The sequence below is a fragment of the Aulonocara sp. 'chitande type north' Nkhata Bay genome, linkage group LG18 (assembly GCF_057382095.1).
Source record: "Aulonocara sp. 'chitande type north' Nkhata Bay isolate Kocher_YH1m ecotype deep benthic linkage group LG18, A_spYH_male_GT1.1, whole genome shotgun sequence".
Taxonomy (NCBI): domain Eukaryota; kingdom Metazoa; phylum Chordata; class Actinopteri; order Cichliformes; family Cichlidae; genus Aulonocara; species Aulonocara sp. 'chitande type north' Nkhata Bay.
Genome location: NC_141361.1, coordinates 39,525,030 through 39,537,261, shown reverse-complemented (window position 1 = coordinate 39,537,261; position 12,232 = coordinate 39,525,030). Strand labels below are relative to the sequence as shown.

The 12,232-nt window shown below is 42.2% G+C and overlaps 1 protein-coding gene across 1 annotated transcript in view; it reads left to right on the top strand.

Moving 5' to 3' along the window:
• Positions 1-9,934, top strand: part of cntnap2b (contactin associated protein 2b) — a 48,237-nt gene extending 38,303 nt beyond the window's left edge. The window contains exons 22-25 of the mRNA XM_086272249.1: positions 1,545-1,638; positions 4,269-4,496; positions 4,842-4,916; positions 9,162-9,934. Of these exons, the coding sequence (XP_086128375.1) occupies positions 1,545-1,638; positions 4,269-4,496; positions 4,842-4,916; positions 9,162-9,361 (597 nt within the window). The 3' untranslated portion in view covers positions 9,362-9,934. The remainder of the gene's footprint in view (positions 1-1,544; positions 1,639-4,268; positions 4,497-4,841; positions 4,917-9,161) is intronic.
• Positions 9,935-12,232: the final 2,298 nt, after the last annotated feature.

Genomic DNA, 12,232 nt, shown 5'->3' with positions numbered 1-12,232 from the left:
GATTGATGGTGATAATACTGAGTTAATGTTGCTTTAACTATTATTATCATTATTGTTATAATTGTCTCCTAAATTACATTAATCCTGGACTGAATACATTAACACGTCACGCTCACTTCACTCTCACTACTCACAATCACACTTGTATTATTTTCTTCCAACTCTTATATCTTATCATAATTATTATTATTATTATCATGATAATAAAAAAGAAAGTAGTAAAATTAAGGAAAACCATTAAATAGGAATGTGTGTCCAAACCCTTGACTGGTAGTGTATATATTTCTTAAAGTCACTACTTTGAGATAAGCTGCTAAAGGTGCTAGTTTGATATATTGATAGTCAGAGTAGAAAAATGTATTTAAACCCTGAGTTCACCTGAATTGCAAATTGTAATTAGTTGCAATTGTAAATTACATCTGCTGAAAGAATAATTCTATTATAAAAAGTATGTCTGTGAAGGTTCTCAGTCATCCAGGTCATCGTAGTCTAAGGAGCTTGCAAAGAAAAGCGTCTGGACTTCTTTAAGTTGCTTGAAGACGTTTCACCTCTCATCCGAGAAGCTTCTTCAGTTCTAAGGTCAAATGGTGGAGAGTCCCAGATATAAACCTAGTGGGAGTTTCCCCCCACAGAGGGACAAAAGGACCCCCTGATGATCCTCTAATCGCCTGAGTCAAGGTGGGAAACTGGGCGTGGGTCCCAATCAACCAGAGTTTCGGGTGGGTTCATTGTGAAACCTGGCCCCACCTTATCATGCGAATTCCTGAGGTCAGATGGCCCAGGATGTGAGTGGGCGTTAAGGCGTCTGGGAAGGATCTCAAAACTGGATTATAGATGGCAGAGAGTTGGTGTCGTAAGCCCCGCCTCTGTTCAAAGATGGTCGCTCACAGTGGACATAGATGCTTCTTTCACTCCTCTTTCAAACCATCTGTCCTCTCTGTCCAAAATGTGAACATTGGCATCCTCGAAAGAGTGACCTTTGACCTTTAGATGCAGATGGACTGCTGAGTCTTGTCCTGTGGAGGTGGCTCTTCTGTGTTGTGCCATGCGCTTGTGAAGTGGCTGTTTGGTCTCTCCAATGTAGAGGTCTGAGCATTCCTCGCTGCACTGTACAGCAAACACCACATTGTTAAGTTTGTGTTTTGGCGTTTTGTCTTTCGGGTGAACCAGTTTCTGTCTGAGCGTGTTGCTGGGTCTGAAATGCACCGGGATGTCATGCTTGGAGAAAACTCTCCTGAGTTTCTCTGATACACCGGCTACATAGGGGATGACAATGTTGTTGCGTCTGTCCTTCTTATCCTCCCTCGCTGGTGTCTGATCTTCTTTTCTGTGCCTCTTTGCTGACTTTAAGAACGCCCATTTAGGGCGTTCTTTATAAAAAGTACATCAAGTACATCAAATTATATTAAAAAACTAGTTTTTAGCTTAAACAAACTTCTTTTCACCAAATCAAGGACAGGAGTCTTAAAACTTGCCAAAGTTTAAAGAAGATTCAGTTTATCAGTTAAACTTGACTGTTGCTTTTCTCTGTCCACATTATCCAGCTGGACCATTATCCAGTGTCCACATATACGCTGCCTGAGGCCTCTGACACCCAGTTCACTTTGGTCAAAAGTATCTTTCTTGGCAAAGTCTTTGGTGAGTCTAGAGATTTGTGTGTGTGTGTGTGTGTGTGTGTGTGTGTGTGTGTGTGTGTGTGTGTGTGTGTGTGTGTGTGTGTGTGTGTGTGTGTTTATATGGCTCCTGTTTTTGCATGACTGACTCCATGAAGGGATGCTGAGTGATGTTCTATGATCTGAATATTGTCCTATTTATTCTTGTACCAGTCACTTATTAACTTTTTTGTGTGCCTTTTTTCCTACCTGAAATGATGAGCTTCTACTTCTTAGAATCCAAATATGTTTTGTGTTGAAAAAAAATAAAATAAAAATGAAGTAAAAAGTAGAAATGGCATTTAGCTTTTACTGTTTCTAATATCATTAGAGCAACACTACAGGGTGGGCCATTTATGTGGATACACCGTAATAACATGGGAATGGTTGGTGATATTAAAGTCCTGTTTGTGGCACATTAGTATATGTGAGGGGGCAAACTCCTCAAGATGGGCGGTGACCATGGTGGCCATTTAGAAGTCGGCCATCTTGGATACAACTTTTGTTTTTTCAGTAGGAAGAGGGCCATGTGACACATCAAACTTATTGGTAATGTCACAAGAAAAACAATGGTGTGCTTGGTTTCAACGTAACTTTATTCTTTCATGACTTATTTACAAGTTTCTGACCACTTGTAAAACATGTTCAATGTGCTGCCCATTGTGTTGGATTGTCAATGCAACCCTCTTCTCCCACTCTTCACACACTGATAGCAACACCGCAGGAGAAATGCCAGCACAGGCATCCAGTATCCGTAGTTTCAGGTGCTGCACATCTCGTATCTTCACACCATAGACAGTTGCCTTCAGATGACCCCAAAGATAAAAGTCTAAGGGGGCAGATCGGGAGACCTTGGGGGCCATTCAACTGGCCCACGACGACCAATCCACTTTCCAGGAAACTGTTCATCTAGGATGCTCGGACCTGCACCCATAATGTGGTGGTGCACCATCCTGCTGGAAAAACTCAGGGAACGTGCCAGCTTCAGTGCATAAAGAGGGAAACACATCATCATGTAGCAATTTCAAATATCCAGTGGCCTTGAGGTTTCCATTGATGAAGAATGGACCCACTATTGTTGTTCCCATATACCACACCAAACCATCACTTTTGTTGGTCCAACAGTCTTGGAGGGATCCATCCAATGTGGGTTAGTGTCAGACCAATAGCGGTGGTTTTGTTTGTTAACTTCACCATTCACATAAAAGTTTGCCTCACTGAACAAAATCTTCTGCGTGAACTGAGGGTCCTGTTCCAGTTTTTGTTTTGCCCATTCTGCAAATTCTGTGGCCGATCTGGGTCATCCTCATTGAGATGCTGCAGTAGCTGGAGTTTGTAAGGGTGCCATTTGTGAGTAGCTAATATCCGCCGAAGGGATGTTCGACTAATGCCAGTGACATGCGGCGAGTGCTACGCTGCGGGCTCTTGCTGAATGAAGCTGGGACAGCCACTGATGTTTCTTCATTAGTGACAGTTTTCTTGCGTCCACATTTTGGCAAATCCAACACTGAACCAGTTTCACGAAACTTAGCAAGCAGTTTGCTGACTGTAGCATGGGAGATGGGTGGTCTCGTAGGGTGTCTTGCATTGAAATCTGCTGCAATGACCCGGTTACTGCGTTCACCAGATATCAACACAATTTCCATCCGCTCCTCACGTGTTAACCTCTTCAACATGTCAATGGCTGTGAACAAAGAGAAACTTGTAAATAACTCATGAAAGAATAAAGTTACGTTGAAACCAAGCACACCATTTTTTTCTTGTGACATTACCAATAAGTTTGATGTGTCACATGGCCCTCTTCCTATTGAAGAAACAAAAGTTGTATCCAAGATGGCCGACTTCTAAATGGCCACCATGGTCACCGATCATCTTGAGGAGTTTGCCCCCTCACATATACTAATGTGCCACAAACAGGACTTTAATATCACCAACCATTCCCATGTTATTACGGTGTATCCATATAAATGGTCCACCCTGTATATCAAAAAAAGGACAATCTCACTTAGTAGTACAGGGCTCTGATGATGTAAGGGTGGCCTAGAAGTCAGAGGGTTTAACTTTAAAAACCTAACCTTAAAAGGTAAGTTTATTGGATTGTGAACAATAAACACATTTAAAATATTGCTATTATATTATTTTTGTTATTTAAAATATTTAAATATTTATTCACAGTGAATATTTTAAAGACTAACATGCTTTTAGGCCCAAAAAAGAGTTTCAGTCGTAGTTGCATTGGGCGAGGCCCCCGCCTGTATCACTGAGCTTCTTCAACCCTACTCTCCAACTCCAATGATAGTGGTCTCCTGACTATTCCACGGAGACATTTAAAAACAAAGTGGGATTGCGCTTTTCAAACCCTACCTCCAGTACTGTGGAACTGTTTACCTCCCCCGCTACGCTCCATCGACTCTGTGGCTTCTTTTAAAAAACAGCTTAAAACACGTTTGGGTGATGTTTGTGTGTAATATGTTGTTTTGTTTGATATGCTTTTATATTCCCATGTGAAGCACTTTGTTATAGCTTCTTGTCTTAAAAAGTGCTATATAAATAAATTTTGCTTACTTGCATTGCTTCCAGAAAAAAAATATTAAAGCTGCTTTCTCTTTCTTTTAGAAACAGGCCAGATTGACCCCATCCTGATCGAGCGCTACAACACACCGGGTTTCATGGGCTGCCTGTCAAGAGTTCAGTTTAACAGTGTAGCACCGCTGAAAGCTGCCCTGCGCTCCAGCATAGCAGCACCTGTCAGCACCCATGGGATACTGGTTCCTTCAAACTGTGGAGCCTCCCCCCTGACCATCTCCCCCATGGCTTCAGCCAGAGACCCCTGGCACATAGAAGGTGGTAGAAACACATAGAACATAGGAAAGGGGTGTCCAACTCCAGGCCTCGGGGGCCGGTGTCCTGCAGGTTTTAGATGTGTCCTTGATCCATCACAGCTGATTTAAATGGCTAAACGACCTCCTCAACATGTCTTGAAGTTCTCCAGAGGCCTGGTAATGAACTAATCATGTGATTCAGGTGTGTTGACCCAGGGTGAGATCTAAAACCTGCAGGACACCGGCCCTGATGCCTGGCGTTGGACACCCCTGACATAGGGTTTCAGCATACATAGGGGCATGCCACTGTAAAATTCTAAAGTTTCTCAGGATTCAGATAGATAACAGATGTTTGCTTTGTTCACAGCTGGAGCTGTTTTCAACCTCAATGAGGACAAGTTCAGTGGTGATGGTGTGGATCGCAACTCGGCTGTCATAGGAGGTATGTTTAGTTTTAAGTATACCAGGATTCTGAGCTGCTGTTTTTGTCGATATAATTGGAAAATGCACAGATTGATGTACATAAAACGAGGTGATGTATGATTTTAAAACTGATACCATAGGTGTATCTATTAAAAATCTCTGAGCAGTTTGAATCTCAGTGATGTTGTCTTCAAGGTCGAGGTCACAGGTCAACTTTTCTGAAAACTGCCTCAGGAGGCTGAGGGGGAACGCCCGGAGCCGCTGGTATTTTTCAGTTTTTCGGTCACATTGAATTTTTATGCTGTCTGGGACAAGTTGAAGGTTGCCCAGAGGTCACCTGGTGGAACCTAACCTGTCTCATTGTGACTCAAAGCGACTGCCATCTGCAAATAATCACCATCTAATTTATTAATACAGATTGTTAACCGTTGCAACACATTAGAATCAGTCAGCACTGATAAGTGCAACTTGTCTGTTCCAGCACAATGTGAAACACACACCTGAGTTTACTGTGCATTACACTAAATTTCATGAAAAAGTGTCTTATTTTGCACCCGATATGTGTGTGATATTTGATACCAGGAATATTAATTTGGAATGAGAGAAGTAAAAGTCCTTCCATGAAACGCTGCCTTACCGTGGTGGAGGGGTTTGTCTGTCCCAGTGATCCCAGGGCCTGTGTTGTTGGGGGCTTTGTTGCTCCCTGGTAGGGTCTCCCAAGGCAAATTGGCCCTGTGTGAGAGGCCAGACGAAGAGCAATTCAGTCGACTGCTATGGATAAAAGAAGACCAACGGACGAGTGTACCCTGTCTGGAATAGGATTGCTGGGACCCCACCCTGGAGCCAGGCCTGAGGATGGAGCTGGAGGGAGCGTGTCTGGGAGCTGGGCCTTAGCCCATGGGACCTGGCCGGGCACAGCTTGAAGCAGCGACATGGGCCTGCCCTGCTGTAGGCCCACCACCCACAGGAGGCACCATTAGGTCCGGGTGCAATGTGTGTTGGGAAGCAGACAGGGGTCCAATCCCCGGCTACCAAGGCTGGCTATCAGGACACGGAAGGTCACCTCTCTGGTAGGGAAAGGAGTCTTTTATATGGTGGGGCTCACCTCAATGCAACATTTGGGCTCTGGAACCAATCTCCTAGAGAGAGGCTAGACTCTGTTCCAGGCTGCTATTGCCCTCGGTGAGAGGTGGTGGCCAGGGATGGATTTTCTTGTATCCCTGAACGGGTCCTGAATGTAGTTTGCACTTATGCGCAATGGTGTAGCGTCCACACCGCTGTGGAAACATCTTTCAGGCATTGATGTGAGTGACTGAGTAGAGTTGCGCTGATTTCCCATGTGGTGGAGTTTATGCTGCACAGTTTCATGTCTCTTTTAAAGATATCTTTAAAGCGCAGCCGTGGCGTCCAGTGGGTTGCACACAACTGATGGTCCCAACCCCACTAAGAAAGCACGAAATTCCACAAACGAACCCTGACAGACTGACTCTGAGCTTGGTTCTGCCAAGTTTTTTTACAGGTTTCTTCCTGTTAAAAGGGAGTTTTTCCTTCCCACTGTCGCCAAAGTGCTTGTTCATAGGGGGTCATATGATTGTTGGGTTTTTCTCTGTATCTATTATTGTACGATCTACTGTACAATATAAAGTGCCTTGAGGTGACTGTTGTTGTGATTTGGCGCTATATGAATAAAACTGAATTGACAGGCTCACCTGTGAGGTGAGACTACATCATGGAGCTCACTGAGAGAAGGCCGAGTGTTTGCACCAAAGGGTGGCTACTTTGAGGAGTCTAAAATATAAAACATATTTAGAGCTATTTTTCCTTTTTTTCTTTTTCTTTCTACATAATACTGTAGATACATGTAGTAAAAATAAAGGAAAACCACTAAATGAGAAGGTTTGTCCAAACCTCTGACTGGTCGTGTATAATAATAAAATTATATCTTGCTCTGAGCTAATGTTGGCGTTGTTCTGATGTTTGAGAGGAAAGAGGTTAGAAACATCCAAGTCATTGTTTTCACTGCATGAGGTGATCCACATATTCTCTGTAGGAAACAGTGAGAATTCAAATCCTCTTTATAATCTAACATGGCAAAAATGAGCAGAGCAAAAGCCAAAAGACATCAACCCAGTTTGTAAGTTCACAGTTTGAGCTGCGGTTGATCCCTCTGGTCTCTGGTGTAACTCTCAGTTCAAATCGTGTGAACTGCTAATCAAAGGGAAACTCTTCAGAACACAACGTTTACACCTCGGTGACCTTTCTCCCGCCTTTCTTGCTTGATGTTACATCTTCTGAGATGACATCTGGCATCTGTGCACTTTTACGTTAATTAGATGGATCATTAGCTCATTCAAACGTGACTGTGCATTTCTACATAATCTCTTTTTAATTCAAAAACACAGGGATACTTTTTTTATCAGTCTGTGTTGGTCAACGACAACATACGATTCCTTTTATGAAGTCATGCATTTCAAAGTCAGACATTCTTGTTTTCAACTTTTTTTATTAAACTTTAGACATAAACAAAACAAGAGAAATAAGTTTTATCATACTCTGTTTTACACTCACCTCCCACTCCCCCCATTACACACCTCTGCACCTCAGGTGGCAGAGAGCCAGCTACTAAAAGGAGACCAAATACAGTTTGTCTAATAGGCCACAAGTCACTTTTTTGTACGATGCTATTTTAACCATTAACCATTCGTCATAGCGAGGCCGGCGGCTTTCCCAGCAGTGTCTTAGCAGAATCCCTTTAGCTGTGTAAGGGCCAGGATGTCTCATTTTTATGGGGAAGTCAGAAAGTTCTGTGGTTGAACCAAACATGGACAGTTTTGGTGAGATGTGAAATCTTCTTTTCAGAACATGAAGATGACTCCATAATATCAAAGTCAGACATTACTTTCGATTAGTGGTTCCTTAGTATCGCCCTCACTCCCCATCCTGCTTACATACATGTGATCACACAGCCTCACAGGCCGCCTCTACACTCAGTGAGACGCCTGAATCATTATAATGTTTTCATACTCATTGTAGTGGTTGAACTTATACCTGATTCCCATCAGTATTAAGCTTGATTAACTATCATATCAGCTATGATTCTGTTTACAACATACTTTTCTCTTATCCAGAGTCACATTTCTTATCTTTCCACTTTCCTGCAGCCACACAAACACTTCATCGTGTCTACACATAATTTAGACATTAGAAAAATCTCCATTACTCAAACTGTATTTCTCATATATATACTTCAATATTCTGTATTTCAACGTATTAATTAGACTTATCTTTGATTTTATCTATTCAATTCAGTTTCATTTTATTTTTATATGTCTTTGATTAAGAATTAAGAATAAAGGGTAGCACTTTCTACACTTTCTCTGTAATAAAGTGGTAATAGTAGGGTAACAAGGGGGAAACGAGTATAATGTGTCTAAGTTATTACTATGCAATTACCAAAGTAATAGCCACTAAATAGCCAAGTAATATAACGGTAGTAACAGTGGTTAAAGCTGAGAAATATTACTCTGAAATATATGTTATAGGCTAATAAGAGCCCAAAAACTGGGGTAATAATATGGAAATACAGCTCAGTAATAAAGTGGTAATAGTAGGGTAACGAGGAAGGAAGAGGATTGTAATAATGTGGTAACTTCTAAGTTATTACCACTGTTACCCGTGGTAGCATCTGTGTAATAAGCAGGAAAGAGAGCTGCCTGTTTCCATTTAATAACACATTATTAAGCTATTGAAGCTAATTTAAAAAGTGATTATCATCAGGAAACAGCTGTGGTAGTTTTCTGTAATAAGCAGGAAACAGAGCTGCAAAATATTCACCAGTTATGGCGATTCTAAATCGCCTGTAGGTAAATGTGAGCGTGAATGGTTGTATGTCTCTGCGTGTTAGCCCGGAGACAGATTGGCGACCTGTCCAGGGTGTCCCCCGCATCTTGCCCTATGGTATGAACCATAGGGCAACCCCCCTCCACAACCCTGAGAAGGATAAGTGGAAGTCAATGGATCTCTTAACCTTAATTCCATCTCTGGTTCCTGGAACCGCGACTGGTCCTCAGTGAGCCATTTTCCAAAATGATCATTGCTTACCAGTTTAGTCATTTCTGGCAATGTTAGCATGCCATTAAAAATGACTAGCTCAACATGCTCAACAATGCTGTCTTCAGTCCGTTCTTCAAATGCTGCATCAAATATACTTGAAGTTCACTGTGTTAGAGAAAGTGCTCACTGCGTTGCTCATGCTTTCTTCCAGGAATCATCTCCATGGTGATCTTCAGCGTCCTGTGCATCATGGTGTTCGTGATCCGTCACATGTTTCGTCACAAAGGCTCCTACCACACTAACGAGGCAAAGGGAGCCGAGTCAGCAGACTGTGCCGACGCAGCGATCATTGTCAACGATCCGGCCTTCACCGAAACCATTGATGAGAGCAAGAAAGAGTGGTTCATCTGAACCCTCGTCGACACGGACACACGTTAGGATGTAGTTTTGCAAGCTTAGGGAGTAGCTGGAGGTGACGACCTACTAACCCTGGAGGAGCTGAGGACTTTAGAGACAGAGGAAACCATTGGTATTTTAGCTTGGGTATTAAAGCACAGGGCGCAGACGTGCCTGGCAGCGACAGTGTGGAGTGATTCATATGATGGAAGGACGGCCTTCAGTGTACGGTGCCATAAAGTTTCAGGCCTTGGATCAGTCAGTATGTTCATTTGCTTTTATCTTATATTTTTATATATATCGCTCTGACTTTGATTTCAGTATGTAATGTATTTATTTATTGATATTATATTTTTTCAAATGTTGATATTATTTATTCTTAATTTTCTTTGTGTTTTTATTTCATGTGTTTGTGCTTTACTTCTGGTACTTTGACTTTAAGAACTTTGGCATGAATTAAAATAATTATGAATTAGTCCCAATAAGCCTTTGTGCATATAGCGACAGTAAACAATTCTAGAGTGTTTTTGTATATTAAGTGTGATACGTTATAATTTGCCTTATTTTTATAAAATGATTTATTCTGTATGTTGGTAGTTTAATTTTGGTTCTCAGACTAAAAACTATGTTGTGTGTGTGTGTGCGCGACACACGCACGTGCATGCATAGCTGGCTTGCTTGTCTGTAAAGGAGATGTAGCCATGACATTGTTTGCATCATCTGAACTCAGAGCTTCTTTTGATTTCTGCATCTGAATGTGTCTTTCAAAGACTTCTTGATACTTTTTTCCGTGAGTTCAGGAAACACACTCAGCTTGTCTTAAGCTGCCGTTTGTCCAGGGCCAGACTACAAAAACAGAACAAATAACTTTATTAAACTTTACCTTCAAATCCACAGTGAGGCAGCATTAAGTTAGTGATTCCACTACCAAGGCTGGTGAGGGACGAGTAAAGCACAGCACTGTAGCAAACAAATACTCTAACTTCCCTAAAGTGAACCAAATTCCTTCCAACAGCTCCCAGAGCCTGCAGATGTTTTCACTGTCAGCTGCTGAGTGCCGCAAACTCCACAATCCAGACTAAACTGTGCCTCTAACAGCACCCCCGTCACTACCTTCACATGCTGAAGGTAATATGTTTGACACAAAGCTGGTGGCAGATCTGCGACGTGTCCACATTGAATCTGAGGTCAAATAAAGACAAAAGTAGGAAAAAGCAGCAGCCTCATAACACTGCACTGGGCTTATGGATCAGGAAAGAACTCTTATCTTGGATAATATTCAATTTTGCACAGTGTTATTATATCAACGAGCCCTCCCTGTAATATAAGACAGAGTGGGCTGACAGCAGAACGGTTTCCTCACGCTCACACAAGTTCAGGTGAACAGCAGCTGAGAACAAACGCCTCGTGGAGACTTGCTGTGACTGAACTAGGCTGCAGAGTCGGTTTCATTCGACTCCAAGGTGAAACACATTTAAACACCATCTCTGTAGATGAATGTGACATGACGCAGATACTCATCATCAAACAAGCAGCTGGTCATATTTTGGCAGCAGGACATTTTCCACACTCAGAGAAATCCTTGTTTTCATTTAGCACAGTCTTTCAGAGGTGTTGTTTTCTCCTCGGTGTCCCTGAAACTAGAATAACGGGTCCGATCATGCTGAGAGCTGCTCCTTCCTGTAGAGCAGCTACGCTGACCGGATTCAAGCTGGTGATAAGAGTGTTTTTGTTTCTTGTATCTGGAAATATGTTTCTACAAAGGAATGTTTGTCTGTCACACGCTAACGGCTTACACTTGACATTTGATTGTACTGCATTTGTATTCGTTTGACTGCATTGAGATGTATTGGCATGCCATTTGTCACTGATGACACGTTTCTGTTGATGAACCACTGTAGCATCACATGGCTTTTTCTTCATTGTTCTGTGTATAAATGATTATCATTTATAGCTGATTTCTCATTCTTTGTGCTTGAAACTAACGGCTCCTGGAGCAGCCTGTGAAATACAAGTATGACTCATACCTCAGTGATATTTCAGTTTTTAGGAAACGCACTTTCATCACGATGACGATGACTCTATAAAGGCCCTGGAAATGACTCTTGTGCTTTAGCACTATAAAAAAACTGAATGAAATTGAATACTTGTGAAAATAGTTACATGGATACATAATTGCAATTTTAATTGCATCAGGTCACTGTAAGATAAACATATTGTAGTATGGATCGTGTGTCCCTCACTCCAAAGCCGTAGCTCAGGATGTAGAGAAGGTCGTCTACTAACTGGAAGGTTGGAGCGTGAATGCCAGCAGCTGCTAGTGCTACCCCCCTGCCTCCTAGCAGACACACCTACTGTATCAAACTAAATCCTACATCACAGCGAGATGTCAAAAACTTTATCTCCAGGATTTGAAGTCGTCTGAGATTTGCAGTAGACACACTCATGGTATCAATTTCAAAATTCTACGCCACCTTGTTCACGAGTTATCGCATTCACAAGATTTTCAAATAAACCTGACGTTTGATCGGAGATTAGTAACAGATGCACCTGTGGCATCAGACTGAAGCCCCTACACTGCCTCGTTTTCAAGATATCGCATTCACAAACCTCGATCTGCAAGACCTGCCCGCCTGCCTGGGCCGGTGACCCCATCATCAGAATGTGGAGAGGTGGAGTAGAAAGGTGCTATATCAGAACCAGTCCGGTTACCATCCTAGTGGCAGCTATCAAAGCTTTGCCCCCCACACTGCACCTCTTTAGCAAACACATAAACAGCTTTTTAAAAGACGGTTCTGCTGTGCAGATGTCAATAACTCTGTTGCTGATGTAGTTAATGTCTTTGTCATCTGCCAGTCTTAAACTAAAATGTACCAAAACATTGCA